General features: G+C 55.8%; 2 protein-coding genes across 2 annotated transcripts in view; one reads left to right on the top strand and one right to left on the bottom strand.

The window, feature by feature from the left end:
* ATP6V0D1 (ATPase H+ transporting V0 subunit d1) overlaps positions 1 to 13,379 on the top strand; it is a 38,818-nt gene extending 25,439 nt beyond the window's left edge. Inside the window, exons 3-8 of the mRNA XM_006180622.3 lie at positions 7,146 to 7,324; positions 8,702 to 8,781; positions 12,114 to 12,191; positions 12,319 to 12,495; positions 12,604 to 12,681; positions 12,778 to 13,379. Of these exons, the coding sequence (XP_006180684.1) occupies positions 7,146 to 7,324; positions 8,702 to 8,781; positions 12,114 to 12,191; positions 12,319 to 12,495; positions 12,604 to 12,681; positions 12,778 to 12,939 (754 nt within the window). The 3' untranslated portion in view covers positions 12,940 to 13,379. The remainder of the gene's footprint in view (positions 1 to 7,145; positions 7,325 to 8,701; positions 8,782 to 12,113; positions 12,192 to 12,318; positions 12,496 to 12,603; positions 12,682 to 12,777) is intronic.
* A 496-nt stretch (positions 13,380 to 13,875) lies between these two features.
* On the bottom strand, positions 13,876 to 19,636 carry HSD11B2 (hydroxysteroid 11-beta dehydrogenase 2). The gene is made up of 5 exons (XM_014555809.2): positions 19,227 to 19,636; positions 15,593 to 15,805; positions 15,286 to 15,471; positions 15,041 to 15,178; positions 13,876 to 14,827 (listed from the first exon to the last, which is right to left on the bottom strand). The coding sequence occupies exons 1-5, from the start codon at positions 19,489 to 19,491 to the stop codon at positions 14,415 to 14,417; spliced, it is 1,215 nt and encodes a 404-aa protein (XP_014411295.2). The 5' UTR covers positions 19,492 to 19,636; the 3' UTR covers positions 13,876 to 14,414.
* Positions 19,637 to 25,965: the final 6,329 nt, after the last annotated feature.

The following is a 25,965-nucleotide window of genomic DNA, read 5'->3' as shown; positions in this document are numbered from 1 at the left end:
GTCAGCCTGTCTAAGCCTGTGGCTGCTCGTTCCATGACCTTGTCATCTCCAGTGACCTGCTCCTCTGCTCTCTGCCTCAGCCACCCCCATCGATGGCTGCCCAAGACCATGTCATCACCTGGAACTGTTCCACCCCTGAAATCGCTGAGTCAGGCACCCCCTCTCTACCCACAGCCTCAGGCCTCCCAGCCCACTCTCAGTCCCTTGTGGGACATGGGTTCCGGACTCAGCAGGACTCTGGACCTTGCTTCCTCCTCTGCCGCCCCTTCTGTCTTCATTCTCCTCCCTCCCCAGCTGAGGTTCCCTGGTCCATCACTCAAGCACTGTCTGCCAACATCCGCAGCTCTCTTGGCCGCCCATCTCATGGTCCCGCCCAGCTGGCAGCTCCCCAGCCCTGGAGGAAGCCCAGCAACCTCCAGCCTGGAGGCGCCCTCCCCCACCTCCACTGCTGGGAGTAAAGCCGGGGAAGCCAGTGTTGGGTGGATATTCTCTGCTGCCAGGCATGCACGCTCACCAGTTCAGCTGGCTTTGGCTTGTCCCTACCGGGCGGGCCACTTGTTCTCCCTACTTAGCACCATAGAGCTCCCCACCGAGGGTGGGAAGACCGCCTCCGCATCTTAAACATCATCTGTCTCCTGCCCTCAGTCTGCTCTCAAGGTAGATGGCCCACATTTTCCTCCACAGAGACTGTAGAAGCCAGTCTGCCTCCCAGCACTGCATCTGTACCCCCCCAACCTCGTTCAATGGCAGTCACCCTCCTCTTCTCTTGGGACCTTCTGCCAATATCCTGAGTCCCCTCACCCCACTCCCTGGACCCTGAGTGGCCACATATCTGCACTCCTGTCTGTGCAGCTCCTTCCCTTCCAGATCTAAACAAGCTCAGATCTCTCACACCATTAAAAACGCATCTGGTGTGGCTTAAACTTTTACATTCACTCTCTGTTCTCTCAACTCCTCTGTCCTTCAAGCCTCCAGTCAGCTTCCAGCCATCCCATCACTCTACCACAGGGCCCTGGCCAAGGTCACCAGTGACCTTCATGTGGCCAAGGTCTCCAGGCTTAATTAGGAGCCACACCCCTGTTACCTCCTTCCAGCAGTCTCCTTCCTCTCACAGTGTCTCTCTGGCCTGAGGGTTCCCAGCCCTTAAGCCTACAGGCTGTTGGGTGGGGCTGGGTCTTGGTGTTATTAATCCAATCAAGATGTCATCCTCCAGGGAAGCTCATGCATATGAACACTCCCAAAATGTCTGTCACCAGCTTCTATGTCCCCTGGGTAAACTGCAGCAGTCTCCTAACTCCCAGGAGAACTTCTAAAACCAGCAGGCTGGTCTGGCCCAGTTTCCTATGCAATCACTGTCTCTGCCGCTGGACCTGGTGCACTTGTGATCCTGTGCGTGTCTCCCAAGAGAGTTAAGTCTCTGTCTCTCCCAGGCCTCTGGGGCTCCTGAAGCCCCACTGGCCTTCAAAACCAGATGTCCTGGGGTCTCCTCCTCCCACTGCTGGAACCCTGGTCCTGGGAATCTGACGTGGAGCTCAGAACTCTCATTCCTGTGGGAGCTCCTCTATGACTTAATTGTTCTTCAGCTTGTGGGTTGCCCACCCAGAGGGTATGGGGCCCGACTATATCGTGAGCTCACCCCTCCTACCTTCCTGTTGTGGTTCTGTTTCATTGTTTCCAGTTGAAGCAGATCCTTTTTGCTAGACTCGTCTTTTTTCTCGGTGGCTGTTCAGAAATCGGTTATGGTTTTGTTGTAGTTGCAAGGAGAGGTGAGTTCGTGGTCCTTCTACTCCCTCATGATGTCTCTCTGATTTAACTCCTGCCTCCCTGGTGGCTTCTCCTCCTCTTCCTCCTCTTTCTTCACCTCTTCTACCTCCTCCACGCTGGGTCATCCTAGGAGTAAGGAGTGTTGAAGAAAGGGGTGAAGTCTTCCATAGGGGACTGTCCAGGGGACCTCCCCAGGCTGGGGCCTCACGACTGGCTTCCCTATTTGACTGAGGGGAGGGCCGTCTGAAGGAAGAGTTGGGAGAGGGCAGCCCTAGGTTGAGGGAACCATATGTGTCCTAAGCAGCTGGAACATGGAGACCCTGTTCTGTGACCCAATGGGAAGGAGAATGATACCCTAGTGATATCCAGAGGAATGTTACCAGTGAGGAGAGTGCCATCCCCCAGGTGGTGGAAGTGTCAGCTAGATACCCCATCCCGGTGTGGGACTTGAGGGAAGAATGCCATTGCTGCCCACAGACAAAGCCAGCCCAGCTGGGGTGGAGGCTGGGACCACTGCAGAGGTTACCTTAGCTCCAGCCCTCAGAGTCTCTTAGTTGCCTTCAGAGCTGCCCCAGGATGGCTGGAACAGTCTTCTGCAGGAGGCAGTGAGATCCTCGTCACTGAAGTTGTACAAGCAGAAGCTGGTCAAGGCATCCCCTGCTGTTTCATGGTGAGAGACAGTGTCCAGTGGTTTTGTAGATCCCAGCCAGCCTTCAGCCAACGTACACACATGACCAGTGTCAGCTCTGGGCCAGGCTCAGTGCCAGAAGGGAGGGAGATGTATGGATGCGATAGGGTGGGTGCCAGTGCCGGTGCAGGTAGCTCCTGGGGAGGCCTGTGGGCAGGTGCCATAAATGGAGCCAGGGGTCACAGGAGCCAGAGGACTCCAGGGTCAGATGGAGTTAGAGGGGCCACTCAGGGAGTGGGTGGCCAGAGTGGAGGTAGCGTCCTTGTGTGGGGCAGACAGGCCCTGAGTAAGAGAGGTCCCCCAGAAGTAGACTGTCATCAGTCCTGTGGTTTTGAGATGATTCAGCTCAATATCATGGTAATAACATGTAATATATCACTGTACTGAAGGCTCCTTCCAGGCCCAGCCATTCACTTGCTGTGTGATGTGGATAGAGCCTCTTATTAGAGTTTTTTGGCGTTGCAGGGGACCTTGATCTGGGCCATCCCATGATGGCTTCCCACAGGAGAGTAGGCCCCAGAAGGGAAGCTGGGAGAACTAAGTGTGGTCTCTGGGGATTCCCAGGTGGGCTCCAAAGGCCTTTGTCCTTAGATGAGTGAGCTTCCCCAGTGGGAGCCATGTCCATGTGTGCAGCACCTGCCTGCAGCCCTGTAGAACTTGGGCGTCGTGACCTGCACCATCTGGGGGAGGTGAGGTCTCATATTCTCCTGTGCCAGGAGCCTCAGTGCCGCCAGCCTGGAGTGGGCAGCTGGAAAGAAGCTTTGTCCCAGGACCATGGCCTCAAGTGTCCATTGGGCTTGTCAGCACGCCTACCACACTCCGCAGGTCACATTGCTCAAACCTTGGGCCCTGCTGGGTCACAGAGGGCATCTGGTATCCTTAGGCCTCCCTATCCTGACCCTCTAGCTCTTGCAGTCCACAACCACTATTTCTGGGTTGATGGCAGGGTCTTTCTAGGCTGGGTCTCCAGGCCTGCTGTAGTTTCTGGGTCCTGGGCTAGACCTGACTCCTGGGAAAGCCAGCACTGACACTGTTCCCCTGAGCCTGAAGGAGCTCACACAAGAAATCTTTGAGGCCCAAAAGGTTCAGGTCACATGGGAAGACCCAACTGGACCTCTGGAGAGGGGCAGGATTTTAATGAGGAGAAGGTCCGGGCCTCACTAGCTCTGCTATGGGCTGTATTTCAGTCATCCTGACTGCAGAGGGAAAACTGAAGCTTGACAGGTCATGAGCCTAAGCCATAGCTTGATATCTCTGTTTACTTTCCATCCAGGCATGGCTCTGCAGGACTCTGATATGATTGAGCACAGGTACAGTTACTAGCAGCTCCTGCTGGGGGCTGTAGATGGGCAGACTGGCAGGGGTACCTAGTCTTCATGGCCTCCTAACCAGCGTCAGGCCCGGCCCTCAGGGCCAAGGTGAGAACATGGAAGCAAGCCATGATGCTCCAGCAGGTGGCGCCAAAGGGCACAGCAGAGGGATGGGGCTTGGCTAGGGGCTCTGAAGACTTCTTGGAGGAAGTGGCTTTCTAAACTCTGACCCGAGACTTTTGTGGGCCCAAGCTGAGTCTTGAAGGCACAGAGTGAGTGTGGGCCTCTGGGCAGAGGAATACAGACTGCCCCACTCCCACCCCACGAGGGCCTCTTTGTCCTGGCGGGCAGACGCCTGTCCACTCCCCAGCTGTCTTCCTCTGGAGGGAGATGCTGACCAGCTGGAACCTCATTCTCTCCTATTAAGGCCAAATGAGGGGAGGACTGGTGGAGTGGCTTTCTGGGGGCAGGGAGGCAGCTGCTGAAGCCAGGCAAGGAGAATGAGGATTTCCCTGCCTGCTGCAGGCCTTTGCCTTGGGAGAAAAGCAGATAGCTGGGCCAGCATCATCTCTGCCATGCTCTGCCTCCTTTCATCCCAGGAAAGGAGATTCTAGCTCTCATTGGGCAGGAGAGAAAAATAGGGGCTGCAACCGTAGCAACCTTGTAGTTGACCCAGGGGGAGGGAGGTGCTGAGCCTGGCACGGGATCATCCAAGGCTGGCCTAGCCTGGGTTAGAAGGAGGCCTCGCAAGGGGCTAGGGAGCTTTACTTGGCTTAGCATTTCCCTTGGTGCTCAGCCAGGACTTCTAGCAGGAGAGTCTGGGGACAGCCAAGGGGGTGCTACCATCAGCCCCCACATCTGCTGTCAGGGCTAAAAAGTGAATCATAGCTGGCCTGTTCCACATCATTGGAGGGACAGCAGCAAAGCCAGACAGTGGAGTCGTCCCACAGGGCTCTCCTCTGAGGCCGGTTGGGACTCTGAGGAGGGCCTAGGCACCTCCCTTGGGCCCTGACCCCAACCCCCCCCAAACATAAGCAAATACCCTGTGGTGCAAGGAGTGATGAGGTTTAGAAAAAGGAAATGGACTTGTGGGGATCCCTCTGAGAAGACAAGGCTGGATGAGGAGTGTTGAGTCAGGGCATGGGGACCTGGATGTGGGTGGAGGTGCGTGGACACTGGCCAAGGGGACACAGTACTCCTCTGCTTTATGGTGTTGCAGGGCCTAGGGCCTGCACGCTCTGTGCCTTGAATCCTCTGACAGTGGGGCTGGTGATGCAGGTGGTTGTGATCAGTTTGATAGTACAGTTGTAATAGATACAGTGTTCTCCCGTCCCCCTTACCATCCAAAGTCTTGTGAGAATATAAAAGAGTATCCTTCAGGTTCAGGGGTCAAGTCTTTGTGGCTGTCTCAGTGCTGGAGTGGGGCTGATGGGGTACGAGTGGAGTGTTATGAGAGGTGGCATATAGCGGGTCCTGGGGTACATAAGATTCTGGAGGAGTCATGGTCAAGAGGGATGTGCTACCCAGGGTAGAGACAGTGCAGGCTGGTGTTGGATACCAAGGCACAAGCTCTGGCGGACTCTCTCTGAGGTCCCTCTGCTCTGCCAGCTCTGTCAGTTCGGGGGTGAAATGCTGGCCATTTGGGCCCCTTGGCTTGCGGCTGCAAATGGGCCCTGCCTGAAGTCCTCAGTTTGAGAAGGCGGGCTTGTCCCTTCTCAGCACACATCCTGTAGTTGACTGAGCCAGATTGGAGGTGGAGAGAGGGCAGCTGCCTGGGCCCAAACCCAGGAGAGCAGAGGTCATAGCAGGGTGCTGGGCTGGGTGGGAACTTAGGGAGTATGCAGCAAGCAGTGGGGACGAGGGTGGGGGTGGGAGTGTAGGGGTCAGGCCAGGACAGGAGCTGTGGCTTCTTCCTCTTGCTGTCTTCCTAGCGGGCCCTGTGGGAGCTCCCCCAATCACCAGCCCTCTAAGTTGAGGCCTCGGCCACCACCTCCTTTCCTTTCTTCCCTTGGTATTGGGGGCCATTTCCCACCTTGTACAGCCTCAGCACTAGGTGCTCAAGGTACTGTCACAGGACAGGGGCCTAGCTGTGGCCCACCCAGAAGCTATGGCAGGGCCGTGCTCAATGCCCAGTTCAGGGAGCAGCCTCCAGCCCAACTCATACCCTTCAATGGGTGTCTCGCTCGGGTCTTGAAGCTCTTTTCCCCGGGCCTCATCCAGCTGCCTTATACCCAGATTTCATCACTGGTGACATGCTGGTGGAACACTATGGCTACTGTAGCATGACTGTGGCCTGGGGCCCTCTCTCCCTTTTCACCCCATCTCCACACAGGTGACTACACAGAACTCAACCCCAGCTCCTTTGAGGCATTGTCTTAATGGATGGAGGTAGGGCTTGCCCCTTGTCAAGTGTGAACTGGGCAGCCCCAGCCCTTCCCAGCTCCACAGCCCCCCCTGCTGCCCATGCACCATGCAGAGCTGGCCTCTTGTGCCAGAGGGGACCTCTGAGCCCAGGATCCCTTCCAGTTCTCTGGGTCTCCTCCCAGAATTCCTGGGTGGATGTCTGGCCTGGGCCTCAGGCCCTAAAGGTGGAGGCAGTGCCCTGTTTTTGGTGTGGGCTACGCAGGGCAGCTGTCTGCCTACTCATCTCAGCCTGACCTGTGTCCTTACTCCAGAGGGGCCTTCTCATTGGGTCCTCTCTGGCCTTCCCTAGAGCAGCTTCTTCTCACCCCACTCCTCTTCTTTCCGTCTCCCCCTCCCTCTCTGTCCCCACCCAGCAGCCAGCGTGACCCTAACTGGGCTGTGGTACTCCTTGCTTATACCTTGCTTGTGGACCTCTCATGCTCAAAAAGAAGTCAGGACCCTCAGTCGGGCCCACAGGACCTGCCTCCAGGCTCCAGTCTGCTGGCAGCACTGCCCCGGTTCCCTTCTCTCTGCCAACCTAGACCATGCTCAGTTCCCTCGAATGCGTCTGCCATTCAGCAGATGCCTCCAGGTCTTTGCACACACTATTCCCTCTACCCAGAACACACCTTCATCTCCTAGTCCTCTCATCCCCCAGGCTAGCCTGGGCGCCGTACCTCTGTGTGCCTCTGCTGCCTGTGTCCTGCCATTGTGCACAGCTGTGGGGGTATTTACTCCCTTTTTCCTGATCACTTGTGGGGCATGAATTCTGCCCCACCTTGACCACTAGGGAGGTGCCATGTCTGTCCTGTGCTCCTGATGCCAGAGGACTGGCACACTTGGGCAGGGAGAGGTCCCTGAGGCATAGCTCACCATTGAGGGGTTGGTGGCCTGTGCAGGTTTGGGGCAGGGGCGTGGTACTATGCCAGGACTCCCACAGCTCCACTCAAGGGTTGCCCTGCTGTTGTTGCCTCCCGCAGTTACAGCTACATGATTGACAACGTAATCCTACTCATCACGGGCACGCTGCACCAGCGCTCTATCTCCGAGCTTGTGCCCAAGTGCCACCCACTAGGCAGCTTTGAGCAGATGGAGGCCGTGAACATCGCACAGACACCCGCTGAGCTCTACAATGCCATTCTGGTGGACACGCCCCTGGGTGAGCTGCCGCGGTGGAGGAGGGAGGAGGCATGTGCAGTGGCATCAGTATCAGAGCCTCTCTGTGGGGTTTGCAGACCCCTGGCAGGTGGCCCTGAGCTAGAAAGCGAGGCCTGTCCACTGCTGTTTACCTTTCTCTTTCCTTCCACTTCACCTCCCATTCTCTCCTCTTTACCCTGCCTTCTGCTCCCTTTATATTGCTTTTGCTGGGCCAAGCAGGCTGACTCGGACCATCTAACTTTGTGAAACTGGTTGATTTCTCAGAATGCAGAGCAGGGCTGAGCTCACGGATAGTAGAAAGAGGGGCCTATGTCCCTTGGAGTCTTGGGAGCTCTAGCAGACCGTGGGCCTAAGCTGGACTGGAGTGGTTGGCTGCCCATGAGGCAAAGGAGAAGCAAACAGTTTCACTTGCCTCCACTGAGCAGGTCCCAGGGGCCAAGTCAGGCAGTGTCCGGCAGGATGCAGACTTTATGTCAGAGGCCAAGGAAGGAAGGGAAACTGGGAGCTTCCTGCATGGTTCTGCCTAGGCAGCACTGGCTCCTACTTGCCTTGGAAGGAGGCTGGGGAGAAGCCAGTAAGGCAGTTACCAGCTAATGCCCTCATGGCCAGAGTCCTAGTCCCCAGGCACCACCTCCAGGAAGTCGCCAGGATTGAGCTACTGTGCCATAAGCTGCACTTGGTCCTGCACTAAGAGGCCTGAGCCCTACCTGCTGGCCTTACCTGCCATAAACTCGCACAATAACTCTGAGCTAATTCTGGGCTGTTTGTGGCATCTTCAGTTTTGCCATCGTTAAAGAAGAAACAGACCAGTGAGTCCATGGGCCCCCTTGGGATCAGGGGCATCTATCCTGCTCTGGTCTCTAATTCCAGCCCTGCAGTGACACCAGGGGTCACTGGTCCATGCTCACCCAACTTTCATACTCATTCCTTGTCCTAAGAGAAGGATAGTTTTTCAGATGTGGGCCCCAGGCCCTCCTGGGAGATGCAGAGAAGTGGGCGTCAGGCCCCGAATCCACAGCTGTCCCTCGAGAAGGGAGGATGTCACAGCCGCTTATGCAAGCCTTTCTTTGGCATGGTCTGAGCTTGGGTCTGCCCCAGAGGTGATTAGATCATGTTGTGGCTGGCCGCCTCTTTTATAAATCAATTTTAGGAGCGAGAAAGCAAGAGAAGCTCAGGTCAGTGCACATGGCCCGGAGTATTGCTTCTGCCACTTCTAAGGCAATAGTCCAGGCTGGGTTGGGGGCCCGCCAGTACCCAATCAGATGGGCCTTGTAGCAGGGATCCTCTGTGCCCTGCAGCGGTGGTTGAACAACAGCAGGATTGTTGCCTAGGCTAAGTCCACTCGCCCACTTGTCACAGCCTGGTCTTTCCTCCCTAGCGGCTTTTTTCCAGGACTGCATCTCAGAACAGGACCTTGATGAGATGAACATCGAGATCATCCGCAACACTCTCTACAAGGTAGTCCCCCCAACCCAGCGGGCGTGAAGGAAGTGGGTAGGGCCGTGGGCGTGGTGGGCTGGTGATTTCTGTGGGGTGCTGGGACAGGATGCAGCTGTACCAGGCTCCTATCCTCGGGGCTTATCCACTCACTTTCTGGCTCCTGTGACTGGCGCAAGACTGCATGGAACAGGTTCTCCATCCCTCGGGCCCGGATAAGATCAGCAAGAGTGGCTGGTGTTCCACAGCTTGGTCTGTCAGAGCTGGCTCCTGAATGGCCACTCCCCCTGCATCCAGGAGGGTTATGGGCCACCACCTAGGCTGTAGCTCTCAGGCTCACCCCACCTGGACTGTCGCCAGCAAGGACAGGCACCTGAGCATGGTAGGGGGAAGGGCACAGCCAGACATTATCAGGTCCCTGTGTGCCTCCCGGGTTCTCGGTCTACAGCCAGTGTCACGTCCCACCATCTTCGACCCCACCCACCTTCTGCTTCTCACCAGGCTGTGGCACAAGCTAGTGGCCCCTGGAAATAGAGTGGGCTTGGGATTCCAGGGTCAGTACTGCCCCTGCCTGAAGAATTTAGAAGCAGGACTGGACGCCAAGAAAGGGGGCTAGCCAGGGACCATTGAGGAACATTTGGAGCAGACTGGGCTCTGGCTGTGGTGAGGACCTCTGATGGGTTAGAAGTGGGCAGGCACTAAAGGGGGCCTGAAGATAGCGCTGGCCAACACAGCAGCCCTGCTGACCTAACCCTGGGAATATCTGTCTCTTGAATCTTTACAGTGAGACTCCTCTCCTGCCCTGGTTGGAGCTAGGTGGCCAATATAGCGGCAACCTGAGCCTAGGCCCTCTAGTCTCCCTGCAGGGGTCTGGGCCAGAGTGCAGGGAGGGTCTGGTGGCAGGTGAAGGGCCTACCTGGAGGTTGTAGTAGTGTAGGCAGGGGACAGCACATACAGAAGCAAGTGTGGAACACAGGCCAAGTGGCAGGCAGTTTGCTGTGGAAGTACCAGATAGATAGCAGGGGACAGGTCTGGGAAAAAAAGTCAGGCACAGGATCAAGTCACCCAGGGTTTGAATGCCAGGCCAGAAGTTTGAATTTTATTCTATGGGCAGGGTCAGCCAAGGAAGGTTTCCAACAGGGCACAGTATCAGAATGTCGAGGATAGACTAGAAGGGAGAAGACTAGAGGTAGGAAAATTATGGAGTTCTCTACTCCTCAGGACTGCCCTGGGAGCTAGGTGGGCATCACTATCCCCACTTGTAAAGTGAGGAAACTGAGGGCTCAGAGAAGTAGTGTGGGTCACCTGAAGTCACTTGCTAGACACTGGCAGCACTGGGCATCACACCTGGCTGTGAGCAAAGCAAGTGCCCTTATCTACCCACTAATAGGGAGAGAAAGAGGGAGATGGGGACAAAGAGGCAAGGGGGGCAGGGGGGTGAAGCAGTGAGAGCCAGCACGCGTGTGCTAGTGCTCATGCTCGGTCTCTCTCTTTGCCTCTCCCCTGCTAGTGCTCCTGCCCACCCAGCTGGCCCGTTGCCGGTTTCCCTGCCCTGAGGCAGGGTGAGGGGTGTGGCTGTCCCCCAGCCTTACCCACACCCTCACCGGGCCTGACTGGTTCTAACTGGAGTCACTGGCGAGGGCTGCTTGGGCACCAGCTTGTAAACACCGATTTAATGCTGCAGGCACCATGCCAGGACCGCCTGTCAGGCGATGTCCCAGCCCAGTGGCCACAGATGGGAGATTAGGTGGACCCCCACTGGTGGGTGGGAACTGTAGGCAGCTGGTGCAGCAGCCATGGGCTGACAGACTCCAGGGGACAGGGTGGGGGTGGGAAGGTGACCTTGGTTCCTGGGCCTTTGGGGTCTTGCCATCCAGTTTCTTCAGCTGCCCTAGCCTCCAGAAGAGTCCAGGCCTATTCCACTAGCCTCCACCACCCTGGGGTCAGCCTCTCCAGGAATTAGTCCAATTCAGTGAAGGCTGTTGGCTTCCCCAGCAGATAGGAACTGCAGGCCCCACTGGGGCAGACCTGGAGACTTGGACACAGCCAGCTTGACTGGCCACAGGTAAGGAGGTGGCTGGGGACAGTCCCAGAGGACTAAACAGTACCACCAAGCCAAGGGAGTATCGGCAGCTGTTTCTGCCACCCAAGCCCTCTGACTCCTAGGATCCACTGAGCTGTGGTCTACTCTCCCCTTCCAGGCTTCTTACTCTCTGACCTGTCCTAGACTTTTGTTTCTTGCAACCCCAGTGGTTACCTCAGGTCTTCCCCTGGGCCCAGCTTGCCCAGTGCTGCTGCCTAGGCTTGGCCTGGGCTCATGGACTCCCAGGCCCCATCTCACCTCTGCTCTTAGGGCAGTAGAACCAGTGGCTCACATCAACGAGTGGTGGATGGAAAGTTCTCTGCACGTTGGAGGGCAGACCTTGGCATAGAAAGCTTTCCCTGTCTCCTAGCTCTCACTCCCAGCTCAGAAGAATAGTCTCCAGCCTGTGGAGCTAGAGTCCCCATGGCTTGTGGTACCCAGGATGGTCTGAGTAAAAGCAACTCCCCCGGGGCCATGAGCCTGTCACCACTTCCTTGACATGGAGAGGTTCTGGGACAGAAGACTGGCCCAGCTGGTTTCAGGAGTGAGTCCTGGGAGGAAACTGAGGCCTGGGCTGACCTGGCTTCTCCTCATGCCCGGCAGATCCAATTTGCCTGGGCAGGAAGTGCTTGTTCCTGCCAGCAGTCTGCGTGTCTAGCCATCGCACTGCAGGGCTGACGTCCGTGCGGGCAATAACCATCCCTCAGCGGGAACTGTGCTGACAGTTTGGTTCCTGCTGTGTGATGCCTGGGAACTACCTGGGGGATGGGAGAAAGAGGAGGTGCTCTTTAAGGTGGGCTACTGAGAGGGGCCAGGGCACCCAGTCCAGGCCATCTCCTTGAACTCTCTGGCCCATTATCACATTCCTCACTAGCCCATTATCACATGGTTTTCTGAGGCTGAAGAGAAATTTGGGGGAAAGGCAGGTAGAGCAGCAGGGGGAAGACAGAATCCTTCTCTGAGCCTAGTCCTCTGTGGGATGAGGGTGTGAGGGACACCATACCATTAAGCAGACAATTGACCAGAAATTGCTCTGTCACTGCTGGGTCAAGGGAGGCAGCAGGCCACTGCTGCTTGGCTGATTAACAGTTGGAAATCTGTGGATGTTCAGGGCTTTGACATGGGTGCTGCCCTGGTCAATCCATGGGTGTAATGTTTGGATTCACCATGAAAGGGGCCAGGGAGGGAAGGAGGGAACTGTGTGGAGGATGCCTGACAAGCCCCCCCAAGCCTCCCTACCCAGACTGAGCAAGTCCAATGCTCTGCACAGGCCTACCTGGAGTCCTTCTACAAGTTCTGCACCCTACTGGGAGGGACCACAGCTGACGCTATGTGCCCCATCCTGGAGGTGAGTGTCTGTTCACCCTTCCGCCTGCTAGTCCCCTATAGCCCTGACCTGGGAGAAGCCCTGCCAACTGACTGGCTACTGCATCCCTCCCTACCCCTCTCTCCTTGCCTGTGCACTGGCCCCACAGTTTGAAGCAGATCGCCGCGCCTTCATCATCACCATCAACTCCTTCGGCACAGAGCTGTCCAAGGAGGACCGTGCCAAGCTCTTTCCGCACTGCGGACGGCTCTACCCTGAGGGCCTGGCCCAGCTGGCTCGGGCTGATGACTATGAGCAGGTCAAGAACGTGGCCGACTACTACCCGGTGAGTGCCCTGGCTGTAGGAGGTGGGCAGGCATGTTGGCATCAACATCCTCACCCCATACCTAACAGCACCCTCGTACTCATGCTTCCCCCGACTCCCCTGGGCCAGGAGTACAAGCTGCTCTTCGAGGGCGCAGGCAGCAACCCCGGAGACAAGACCCTGGAGGACCGATTCTTTGAGCACGAGGTGAGTGCCAGGCCTGCCTGTCATAGGGAGGGGTTGGTGGCTTAGGCCTGACTTTGGTCACGGCCACCTACACACCACTTCTGCCTCTGTCCGCAGGTGAAACTGAACAAGTTGGCCTTCCTGAACCAGTTCCACTTTGGTGTTTTCTATGCCTTTGTGAAGCTCAAGGAGCAGGAGTGTCGCAACATTGTATGGATTGCCGAGTGCATCGCCCAGCGCCACCGCGCCAAGATTGACAACTACATCCCCATATTCTAGCACCCTGGCCCATGGCTCCCCACATGTGTGTGTCTGTGTGTGCTGTGACAAAGCTCATGGCTCACCTACCTGCCTGGGGGGTAGCACACTGTCCTGGCGGCTTCCTGGCTTCCCTGACCCTCTCTGTGACTGCTCTTGGGCCTGAAAAGGGGCTGGGCACCTGTTCCCCCTACCAAGGATGGACCAAGTCCCTCACCTCCAGAGCAAGGAGGCCCCCTCAGCCCTATGTTTACAGCCACTGACATGTCTGAGAAGCATGTGGTCACTTTTGTGTCCTTCCCTAACCTGAGAACCCCTGGGGGCAGCGTGAGCTTCCTCTCCCCTCAGTGGGTCCCCCTAGAGCCATGGCCCAGGGGCAGGATAGAGTGTGTGTGTCCTTGGGGTGTAGGGGAAGTAGCGCTGCCCCTCAGGGACAATAAAAACTGCCCTCTCTAAGCCCAGCTGTCTTCTGTCTCCTTTGGGTCCTAGTCTTCCCAGATCCCCAGCTATGCTCAGGCCCCACTCTTGCTGAGCCCATCCCCATCTAAGCCTTCTACCTCCCTTCCTCAGTTGGCAGCTCCAGGCTGGCCCTCTCCCCGTGCGGCCAGATTCCGCAGGGTGGGGGAAGTCAGGCGAGGATAGCCTCTTCCTCTGCTGGAGGCTCTGACAGGCCTGTGTAGCTGGGTCCTGACCCTGGAGAGCCCCCAGGCCTCCCTGTTTGCTTCACTGAGCTCCACAACTCCCTTGGCCAGGGTTATTGTCCCCATTTCACTATGAGGAAACCCAAACCATGGATACATGATCGGCCCAAAGTAGCTGAAGGGGTTAAGTGTAAACTGGAATCTGTCCAGAGCTTCAGCCTCTGTGCTCAGTGGTTCCCCAGGCAGTTTCCAGGCTGTCACACAGCCACAGCATGTTACGTAGGCAGTCACCTCCTCCAAACATAGCATCTCCCCATTCTAGGAGAAATAAAAATTTGTCTTTATTCCAAAAGTGGCGATCAGGCAAGTAGGGTTTGCAGCCTCCCTGTGGCTTTGGGGGCTTGGGTGGGTGGTCAGGGCCCTAATTCTTGAGCCAGTCAAGAAACAGTTAGGATTCACCCTTTGAATCATGGCATGAGGCACTGGTGCCGAGAAATAATCCTGAGGGAGTCCCCAACCTACCCAATTACTCCTTAGTTTGCAGAGCACTGTCTGCAGGATCCTGTCAAAGGCTACAGTTAAGTCTTGCACAGAACTCCCCATCCAGCTGGGTTCTCCAAGCTGTGTAGTGGAGCCTTGTGCCCAGGAGGGTCTGTTTGGGCTCATGAAGCAGAAGAGGCCCAGAGGTTCACTGGGAGGCCTCACCTCACCAGGCCTGCCCTGTGACATCAGCAGTGGGTGGGACTTCGGTCTCTTAGGTCAGGATCTAGGATAGACCTGGGGGTCAGAATGCCCAGGGGAGGACTAAGGGCAGATGGGACCTCCTTTGCTGGAGCAGCTATGAGCACACACTGCTCATTGGGCAGTGGGGGAAGGGCTGGGGTTTGGGTCTGGGCCGTGAGCTACATCCTGGGCAGAGGTAAGGCTGGGCTGGCCAGGCTGCAGTGCTCTTGGCACAGAGGGACTGATGAAGAAGGACTGCAGGAAACGGCGCCGCAGGCCCTCAGGCAGGTAGTAGTGGATGAAGTACATGATTCCCAGGCCATGGCCTGGGTAATAGCGGTGGTGTGGCTGAACCGCCAGCAGTGCATCGGTGATGGCATCTACGACCGGGCTGAGGTCTGGCAGTGCCTGGCTCAGACTATGCAGGAACTGCCCACTCAAGTGCTCAACATAGTCCTCACCGTAGGCCTGCAGCAGCTCTCGGGGCAGGTTGGCCAGCAGTTGCCGCTTGCGCTCTTCCCACTGGTCCACATTTTGCACTGACTCTGGGGAAGGAGTGGTAAGGCCAGAGTGGGATCAGTTAGGGAAGCCAAAGCCAGACCCAGGTATCTAACCCACAACCTGAGACCTGTCCCTAGCCAAAGCTATGCCCATTCCTCAGACCCAACCTCACTCCAGGTAGGACCATGCTCATCCCCGCTTTCCCCCTCTCCCCCACAACCCCACCCAGGCCCCACCCCAAAATCCCCAAACCTCACCTGTCTTGAAGCAGGCAGGCTGGATGATGCTGACTTTGATCCCCCAGGGCAGAAGTTCACAGCTGAATGTGTCCATGAGTAATGCCAGGGCCGCTTTGGAGGTTCCATAGGTAGCCAAGCATGGAAATGGCATGTCTCCTAGGGATGGATTGGGAGTGGGGCAGCTCAGCCTGGGCCAGAGTCTTCAGCATCTCTCCCCACCCTGCTGGGGCACCTTTCCTGCTCCAGTGTGGGAGGGCACTCACCTGCTGGGCTGCTCACAGTCACGATGCGACCTCTCGAACGGCGTAGCAGAGGCAAGAGGCCCTTGGTCAGCTCAAGCGCACCGAAGAAGTTCACCTCCATGCTGTTGCGGAATGTGGCCACTGGAGACAGCTCCGCATCGGCCACAAGGATGTTCTGGCCCGCATTGTTGACCAGGCCCCACAGACCTGAGGGCATGAAGCCAGGAGGGAAGCTGTGGATCAGCCCAGCAGCAAACCTTCAAACCCTGACTGACTTTCTCACACCCACCGAGCCACACCCTTTCCTGGTGGAGCTGAGCCTCCTGACCTGTGCTAGCAGTGTGGGTCTTGGTGAACTCCAGTGTGCGGCTAATGTCCGCTGGCTTGGTCAGGTCCATCTGCAGCAGCTTTAGACGAGGGGAACAGCAGGCTTGCAGCTCTAGGGCACCAGGGCTATCCAACTTCAGCACGGTGGCCAGTACTGTGAAGCCCATGGCGTCTAGCTTCTTGGCCGTCGCCTTGCCGAAACCAGAGTCACAACCTGGCCAGGGAAGGACAGCAAGTGAACTCCCACTGTGGCTTAGTCCAGCCCCAGTGGTCACAATGGTCTGGATGGGATCCAGGCCTCTGACACCCAACCCCATTAGCAGTCAGCAGCCATCCCTTCTTTCCTAGGCCCATCTCGGGCAGGCTTTGTCCCTTTGGCTGAGCACCTTAATACCAACACTTTCACAATTGTCATCTCCTGACTCCTCGTAGCTACCCCACCAAACCTGGCTAACGATCCCCACTACAGCTGAGGAAGCTGAGACCTAGTAGTGCTAAGTTGCTCCCCAAAGTCACTCAGCCAGCACAGAGTAAGGTCAGGACTGTGTCATATATCAGCTTGAGACCCAGTCCCAGCCCTGATGTCCTTCTGCCTGCTTGATATCAGGCCTCAGCTCACATGCAGTATTACTACACAGCCTCCCTTCTTTTCTCACTGCCCTTGCCCAGGCTGCTTCCTCTTACCTGGACACTGAAGCTGCCTCTTTTATAGTTCTGTCCCATCTTGCCCCCTGGAATCCATTCTCTACCTAAGCAGCCAGAGGGATCCTTCCAAAAATGACAATATCACTCTGCTAGTGAAAACCTCTCCAAGGCTCCCCACAGCCTTTAGGATGAAGCTGAAGTCTCTGCTCCAAACATCCAGGCCCTGTACAATCTGAGCCTGACCCTCCTTTCCAGCCTCAACACCCTCTACTATTGTTCCAGGCTCTAGGCAAGCTGGAGGCCCATCCCCACCTCACCCCTGACCACAACCCTTGGAATTCCAATCAGTGGCAACACTGGGGCAGTCTCTGAGCCCCACACCATTTGCCCCTAGGACAGGGACATGATGGATGAAGACGAGAACAGACCTGTGTTAGAATCCTTTCCTACACCCATCAAATGTGACCTAAGGTCAGTTACCACTCTGGGATGTATAACTTCCTGTCTTAGATATATAGAGAGATGAACCACCAGGCAAAGCCCAAGTAGGAGTCTGATAAGCCCCTGCTTCCTAGATTGTTCCCATTCTGATGCTGACTTCATGGTAGGCCAACTAAGGGAGGGGGAGGACCAGTGAGGGAGGAGGCTCTCTGGAGCCTGCCTCTGTGGTGATCCTGCTGAGCAGAAGCTGCAAAGTGATTCTGCACAACCAGTTTCCCCCATCTCAGCCCTGTCCCCCTCTGCTAAGGCAGAGAACAAAACTGGGTGGGGGCAGCGAGCTGCAAGCTTGGCTTTGTGTGACTGGGGACTCACCAGTCAGACCCAACTGAGGAGTCCTTCCTGGGCAAGTCTGGTCAGGGGCAGGGAAATGAGCACGTGTGTGTGTGTCCTTTGCCTAAGCTCCCTCCCAGAGCAGACAGGCTCTTCACAGGGAAACTGATGCCTCCCACAACCTTAGCTCTGCAGTTCCAATACAGTCAACCCACACCTTGCACACCCTCTTGCTCACCTGCAAACTCAGACACCTGTATACACCTCTAACCTACCTGCAGTGAGCCATGAACAACAATGGGTCCCTCTCATGAGACCCCTGCCGCTCAGCAGTACACAGATGTGTGCACAAGTTACCCAGCCACTCAACCCAAACCCTGACCCCAGGGCTGAGCTCCAGGAGTAGCCTTGGCCAGTGGTTCTCAGGGGCATTCTCAGGGAGGGGTGGGGGTAGCTCTGGCAGGCTTAAGACAGTGTTCCTAGCAGGTGAGGCAGGGCCTGATTACCTACTTGTCTTGCAGTCAAGTGGTGAGAGAGGAAACCCGAGTTTTGGGGCATTGGGAAGCTTGGAGACCTACCCCTGAAGTTTAGATAAAGTGGGCTGGGCAGTTTTCTCCTCCTGTGGGGCTTTGCAACCACAGCTGGAGGAAGCCCAAGTCACAGAAGGCATCCCTCCTCTCACTTCACTCTCAGGCTCAAGGCTAGGAGATGTAACAGCAGCAACACAAAGGCCTGAGGTGAGATTTCAGGAAAGACTGCCCTGGATCACTAGTATCTACAGATGGCCTGGTTCCTGTTGAGGCAGCTCATTAATTAGAAGGCAGGGAAGGAGATGCCCTGTCCCTGGGAGCAGAGCTCACAACCTAGTCCCTGCTTCATACCAGGAGGTCTGTCATCTTTCCTTTCTCAGACTCCTAAAACTGGGGTCCCTTGAAGCTTCTCACTGCACCCTGAACTTAGGTCTCTCCCATCCAGCCTGAGCCCTGCTCTGTCTCTGCCATCTTTCCCAAAGCCCAAACCTTGATGCCACCCTCACCCTGCCTTAGCACATTCTGGCTACTTGCCTAGCATTCAAGGCCCCTTCCAAGGAAACAACCTCACATCCCACCACATCCCAGAAGCCAGATTGGTTACTGACTGCCCCCTACCCAGGCCAACCTCATTCTTGCTTCAAGCCTTTGTCCCACATCTTTCATCTGATCTAAAACATCTTCCACACTCTGCCTGTCTCTGCTCATCCTCTGAGGCCCAGCTCAAGGATGGCCTCCTCTGGGAAGTTCTCCCAGCTCCATCTGATCATGCAGGGCCTCAGTCTACTGGACTGAGATTTCTGAGCAGCCAGTCTGGTGCCCCCAGCCCAGGCCCAGTGAAAGGGCAGAGCCCAAAGCACCTGTCCAAAGGCATGGGGGTTAGAGGAGAGACTATACTGCCCCTTCCCAATACAGTGGAGCCAGTGCCCCCTAATCTTTCTCCCTTTCCCCACTTCTGGCTGGGCCTCAGCTCCCCATTCCCTCCTGCTGACAGATTTATTCCTTGCTCCAGACAAAGGGAGCTCAGTCAGGCAGGCAGAGGTACCTGAGCTCAACTCTCTAAGACCTCGGCACAGAGGACCAGGAGGGATGGTCCTAGGTGCAGACTCTGGACAGCTACTTCAGCAGTTCAACGGTTGGTGGTGGGATCTGAGAGGCAGCTTAATGTCCAGCTGTCCCTCATGATGATTTCAAGCTTTTCTGGACTCCAAGGAGCCCAGCCAATTAGGGGGAGGGAGTCCCAACTCTCCATCGAAGCCTCTTCCTCCCATCCCAGGGAAGAGGAGAAGGGACCTCCCACGTGGGGATGTTAGGAAGACTTCAAGGAGTGATCATCCTTTAAAGTCCCTCAGAGCAGTATTCCCTGTCCAAAGACTGCTCTCTTGGAGAGGGGCATAGCATAAATCCCAGGAGGCTCCTACTTTCTCAGCCACCGGTTTCCCCTGCGCACCCGCCCACTCCCTACCTCATTTTCCTCTAACACCCTTGAAGCCTCAGGTAGTTAACCCGGACTTGGGGAGGTGCCCTGCGCTTCCCACTTGGCTCACTTCCTGCACCCAGGGGAGGGGGACTCTTCCACTCCTGCGCTAGAGGTCCCGCCTTGCCTTGGTATCCCCACGGGGAGCCCTCTAGGTGTCCGGTCCCGCCCTCGAACCTGGAGTCTCGCTGCTCCGCGCCCTGCGCACTCACCGGTGATGAGCACCGCGCGAGTCGCCACCGGCAGGCGCGGCGAGCGCGCCAGGCGGGACAACACGATCCAGCCGGTGGCGGCCAGCACGGCAAGTGCGGCCAGCGGGGGCAGCAGGCGCTGGCACAGCCAGTCGAGCGCGGCCAGCAACGCCAGCGCAGCCAGCAGCGGGCGGCCCAGACGCAGGTCTGCGCGCAGCAGCTGCAGCAGGGCACGGGCGGCCACGAGCAGCCAGGCGCCGCCCGACGGCCAAGGCCAGCTCTCCATGGCGGCTGGGACGGGCTGGGCCGGGGTGGGGCAGGGGGCGGGCCAGAGAGCAGGGACTGGAACTCGGGGCCGAGACGAGGGGCACGGGGTCGCAGCAGAGGACCAGCCAGGGGCAGGAGGGATACTCGCTTTCTCTGTTCACCCTCGGGCCGAGCTTATAAGGAGCCCGGGGGCGGGGAGAGGGCGGAGCGGAGGCGGGGAAAGGGCGAGGCTTTCCTTTACTTCTCACCCTGCACCTCTGCCCGACAGGTGCCCCCCACCTCTACACCCCCGCCCTCTGCCCCGCTCACGCGGCCAGATCCGCTTTCGAAGAAGCCGGAACCAAGTCGCAAAGTTACTGCTGGAGGAGCAGCAGCCTACCGCCGGCCTCTAACCCTGGTGCCCTGCATCCGCTCACCCCTGCGCCCCGACACACGCGCCCTGAGCTGCTGAACCGCCTTTCCTAGGTGAGCACATCCAGCTCACACTTGCTTGGGACATCTGAGGACACGCACAGCCTCCATCCAAGCTCCCCATGCTGACAGCACCGCCGTGGCCGCGGGGAACCAACCAGCCCTCACCCAGCAGCCGCCGCCAACGCCGGCACATGCACTATACTCCCACGCCTTGCACAGCTGCAGGTCCCTAGCACACACGTCCTGACACGTGCTTACACCTAAGCTGCCTGCAGCCACCAAATGAGGCTGTGGGGAGCAGGATGACCGCCTGGGTTCTCGGGCGTCTTTGACCTGCCTTTCCCCTTCCTTCCACTTTCCAGCTCTGGGGTTGCACCAACCCCACCCGCTCCTGCCACACAAGCGTATGTGTGTGGGTGTGTGTGCTGTGAAGGGAAAGGGGGGTCCGTGGAAGCATCTAGGCCTCACATTAACTCCAGCCCACCCTTCAACTCCAGGGACTCCAAGAGGCAGGCCATTGGGGACACCTGTGGAGTCAGCGAGGGCAACCTCTAGGAGATCCTTAACCTGCTTCCAGGATTCCCCTGGGTATAAAATAAATGAATGTGAGTGCATTTCCCTGCCTGTGTGTATGAAGGTCTGTGTTTGTGTGTGGCCCGGTGGCCCCCCCACCCTGCCCACCCCCGTGTCTGGCACCCTGTGCTTGGCATCCATGCCAGGAGTTGGTGCCAGTACCTGGCTTCCAGGCTCTATGCTGAAGTCAGTAGGTGCAGCTCATGGCAGAGGAGGTCCCTACTTCATATGGACCCTTGCCTGGTGCCTCATGCATGCCTATACTAGGACTCCTCCCAGCCCTGTTGCCCTTTCTCTATCTTAGATGCTCAGGCTCTGTGCCAGGGCTTCAAGGCAATGCCTCCTCCAAAGCCTTCTGTGCCACCCAGGCATGGCCCCCTGGTGGGCCAGAGGAATCTCAGGGAGGGACTGGGAGTCAGACCCACTTAAGGGGAGAGGCTCTGGGTGGAGGAACCAAGTCCTTCCCAGAGCCACTTCTGTGCTTCCACCTATTCCTCCCCCTGTAAGTACAGATGACAGGCCAGCCCTGGTCCTGGGAGGCCGGACTTGCCTGGGGAGGGTGTGTGTGCCTGACCTTGGGTACATGACCTTGTGTGCCTATGTATGCCTGTATTTGTATACATTTGTATCCATGGGCTCCATAGATTGTCCATGTACATATGATGTGTCTCTCCCTGTGCCATGTAAATTTGTGTGTGTGTGTGTGGTGTGTTTTGGTGACTTTCTCCCTTGGTCTGTATCATTCTTTGGAAACTCAGGGAAACACTGATTTTCCAAAACCTGCTGATTGCTGTTGTCCCAAATCTGTGGCTCAGTCTCAGAAGTGGACACAGCACCCTTGACCTGGCTTCCTGATCTAAGCTGTAGAACCTGGATAGGTGGGTCCCCCCTAGCTCTAGTCATCCTACTGAGAGTCTGGCTGTGGTTTCTCCAGCTTCATCCATTAAGGGCTTCCTTTTGTAACTGTGGAGGGGATGCAGAAGGGGTGGTGAGGTGGGGATCCCAGACAGCCTTCAATGAGGTCAAGGCCACACAGGTATACCAGCAATTGTCAGAGCAGGAGTCCAAGTGTAGGGAGGTGGAAGTGGGAAAGTAGGGTGAAAACAGAGTCTGGGAAACAGGATCGTACACTGTCCTGGGAAGGAAACATGAAGGATCCTGACTCACTGGGAAGCCCAAGATGGGGAGAGAGTCTTGCTGAGAGGGGGTGTAGGGAATGAGTGGGGGAATATAGGATGGTTAGGATGGGCATGGGGTGTTTCCAGTGGGACTGGATGATCTGCCACAGTTTTATTTAACACACCCTATGCCCTGAAATTCATCCAACTTTCTAGGCCAGGAGGCTAGGAGGCCAGGCCTCCTTCCCAGGATCTATGCTCTAGCCTCCTGTAGCCTCCTCAGCAGCTGACCCCTTGCTTCTCATCAGGTGGAGACATTCTGGAAGTAGAAAGGAGGTGGTTCAGGCAGTCATGGCTGGGAGGGGCTGGCCCAGCCCTGTCTGAGGCCTGGTGCCAGGTTGTGCCTGCCCAAGGGCAGAGAACCAGCCTCTGCCAGAACCAGAAGTCTGGGCTGGCAGGGGCCTCCAGAGAAAAGAAGGGAGGGGGGCAGAGGGTAGGAGCCCCAGCAGATAAGACAGGGCCTGGCAGGGGTAGAGGAATGAAGGGCAACCAGAAGGAGCAGAGCCCCTGAACCACCCCACCCCGAAGCCCAAAGCCCATAGTCTCCTTTAGTCCTTAGTCCTGCTCCCTCAACCCCCTTAGTCAGGAACCTGGGGAGTCAAACCTTTAGCATGCCCCAGGCTCTGGGAGGCCATGGGGTGAGTGGGGTCTGGCAGGCCAGCTCTGTTCTGCTCCATCTGAGTCCAGCAGCTCACTGGCACCATCTGCTGGCCTTTGGGGAGGGCACGGCTCTGAAGGGGATAAAGTGAAGGTGACAGCTGGATTTGAGGATGCTGGGAACAGAAATAGGGGTATTGGGGAGAGAGTTGCCAAGTAGCACTCTCCAAAAGTTCATGCTCTGTTCCCTGACCACATTGGGGTTTCTTGAGCCAAACACTCTCTTATCACTTCTTCCTTTCTCTGTGGTCAGGCTCAGAGGCAGCAGAGGCCCAAGGAGGCCCTGCCCTGCACTCTGCTCACCCCTGGCACCCCGACCATCCCTCCCTCCTGGCACAATGGCAGAAGGGAACCTCTTCCTGCCAATGACCAGTACCTCCACCCCAAGTTCCAGACCCCATCCTTCCCCATCCTCAAAGACAACAAGATTTTATTGAGTTCCTACTGCATGCCAGGCCCTGTGCTGGGCACCTTGGATATAATAACTAAACATTGGCTCCTTCCCAGCAGCATTCACACCAGCTCTGGCCTCTCCTTCTGGTAATCATAATAAAGAACTTCTCCTACCTCAATCCTATATCTCTTTCCTCAAGCATTGTTCTCATGTTCTCCCCCTGTCCCCATTCTCAGCCACATTTCTCTAAAACTATCAGCAGTCACCATCTCTACTCTCTTCTCCACAACTCCAGCTCTGAGTTTGCTCCCACTCCCAACCACACCAAAGGTTACCAGTGAATGACATCCTAGTCCCTGAATACCATGGACACATCTTTGCTTTCAGTTAACATGGCTTCCTGGATGTCTCTGCACTTCTGGCTATTCCTCACTACCCTACGCCCTTTCTCCCTTTGGTGTCTGCAAAGCCACTGCTGCTGGATTTCTTCCTACCTCTCTGGCTCTTCCTCTCTGCCTCTTTCATGAGCTTCTGTTCCTTGTGGGTGAACCTCTGACTGTGGAGGCCTCATGCTCAGTCTCTCCCTCACCATGACCTCATTTTTGTCCTCACATGCTGGTGACTCCCACACTATTTTCCAGCCAAGCCTTGCTCTTAACTCCAAGCCCATGTGTCCAGCTGCCCCTGGATGCCTCTCTGGGACACCCATAGGCCCCTTACACTTGGCATGTCCAAAGATGGTTCTCATCATCTTCCCTAGTTCTGGCAGCCACCACTTCCCCACCTCATCCTCAATCTTTATTCCACGCACTGGCCTCCAAGCCTCTTGCTCTGTCCCAAGCCCTGGGTTGTTTATAGAGGACTTACAATAGCCTTTTGTAGTAGGTACCATCATTACTATTTTACATTCAAGGAAACTGAGGCTTCCAGAGGCTAAGAAAATTGTTCAGGGTCTCAAACTCAGGTGTACCAGAGCCCAAAATCTGGGCTCTTGAGAACTGTGTTAATGTAGCGCTATGTTTGCCACACGTGGCCTCTTAGACTTCATTCTGAGGGCAAAGAAGAGCTGGTAATGGTCTTGAACAAATAAGACCCCTGTCTGGTTTGGGGATGGGAGAAGAGGGGAGGCTGGGAGTCCTGTTGGAGCATCCACATGAGGGACAAAAGCAGAGGTCTGTTTTGTATAAACTGAGCCCAGAATGCTTGTGGACATGCGAGGGCTGAGCCCAGAGGCAGCTGAGTGCCTGTGGTCTCCAGCACATCACTCATGTGACACAAAAGCCTGGGAGACTGCTGACTCCTGGGCATGAACTGAGTACCCCCTCCCTCTCATCTAGGCTGTGCACCTGGTAGTCAGGCCCCTCAGTTACCAGGGATGGGGGTGGGGAGATGCAGGAAGCCAAGAGTATCACTGATGTTTTCAAACTGGCTGGCACCCTCCTCTGAACTTCTTTTCTTTTGCCTCCAAGATTGAAGGCAGATATTTGGGGATTAGGGCCCTTGAGTTTGGAAAACACTTAGCAAATTTGCTCTGAAGGTTTTTCTTGACCAGCCCCAGGGGAAAGGCAAGCCCCAGCTGAAAACACTTGCTGGGAGAGCTTGGCTGACTCCAGGTGAAACTGGTCTTCTTGAGTCCTGCAATTTGGTTTTGAGTTATTCATAATCATTTGTCACATTTACTGTGTGCTTGCTGAATGCCAGTCCTTGTGTTCTGCCTGCTTGTACTTAATTTTATTTACTATCCTCATATCATCCCTATGAAGCAGGTGTTACCATTTTATACATAAGAAACAGACTCCGAGAGGTAAAGTGACATGCCCTAGGTAACTCAGCCTTCCAGACACTCTGCTCCTGACTAAGGCAGCACTGTCCCCTGGCCTTCAGCCTAGGAGGTTGGCAATACCTAGGCAAAGGACTATCAATCTTTTAAAATTTGCTTCTGGATTAGAATTAAGGCAAGTTGTTAAAACCAATACCAAAACTTGCTTCCTTACAGCTTCCATCACCCCGATTCAGACCTTTTCTTCGCAGAACAACTGCCAAGAAAAGATACAAAATTTAGTTGCTGTTGGCTGACTGATTTAATTTATTTGCATATACATAATTCAGCCCCGCCCCTCGTGGCTAATACACCCCCTGGGGAAGCTGTGGCTGCTTTCTGATTGCTGGTGGGGAGGCCTGTGTGTGTTGTTTTTTTAAATAAACTGAAACCAGATGGAGGAGGGGTGGGGGTTGTTCCCTGCCTTGCCTACAATTTTCTCCAGCGAATTCCTTGAAAAGCCAACCACCTATGAGTGGTGCCTATTCTCCTTGGAGGTCCCTCACCGCTGGTATGCAAATAGAGAGTGGAGCTGGGATTTCTAAAAATGAAAACAAAAAGAGGAGAAAGAAGCGTCTTGGCAAAAGGGCTTTCGGAAACAAGGGGTCATCTCCCGGTAGAGCCCCGGTTTTAAGTCTCCACTTACAGTGTCCTCACTCTCCTTCCTTCTCCCTTGAATTGGAGATTGAGCTGGGCTTGAGTCAGAATCACCTGGACCAACCACTTGGTGAAAATATGGATTCCAGACATCCTCCTACCCCGCAGCCCCCTTGCAGTGCTAACTGCTGGCGTGAGACCCCAGCTCTCAGGATGGGTTGATTTTTGAGTCAGTGGAGAGGGTTCTCCCCTGGAAGGGGCCCAAGTGCTCTTGCTTTCATCCTGGGAAGACCAGTTTCTCAAGGTGGTTATAGAAATATTTTTAACCGCCAGCCAGGTCTAAGGCTTTGTAATGCCCCTCAAGCACCTCATCAAGAGATTCCTTGTTCAGAGAGATAAGCAAGTATACTACCCACCGGTCACAGTGCCAGGAGGTTAACATATTTCTTTGGTGCGTGAATTAAGCACTGTCATGGTGAAGCATGACCTAGTCCCCAGGCAGGGGAGAACGCTTCTTTCCCAGTTCCGACCTTCATTCCTAGCTCAGAACTCTGTTCTTTTGGATTACAAGGCTTTTTAGATAATTGTGTCAGGTTACACAAGCTTTTGCGATATGAACACTCAAAGGAAATTCCTCTGGGAGCAGGCATGAAAGGTTCCAGCGTATAATTTGCTTTAAAGTATTCAAGGAAAAATTCAGGTGCCTCAGCCCTGTACATTTCTGAAATAAAGTAAGAACAGCCAACAACTTTGCACGCATGTACTATTCCCCATAGAAACGAGCAAGCAAAAAGATTTCATGCTGAATAGAAATACCCCTCCCCAGGGATCATGTGCAAGGCTAGGTGGAGGCCAGTTGCA

This window comes from Camelus ferus, chromosome 9 (genome assembly GCF_009834535.1).
Source record: "Camelus ferus isolate YT-003-E chromosome 9, BCGSAC_Cfer_1.0, whole genome shotgun sequence".
In the NCBI taxonomy this organism is placed as follows: domain Eukaryota; kingdom Metazoa; phylum Chordata; class Mammalia; order Artiodactyla; family Camelidae; genus Camelus; species Camelus ferus.
Note: the sequence above shows the minus strand (reverse complement) of the source record. Positions and strands in the feature narration are given on the sequence as shown.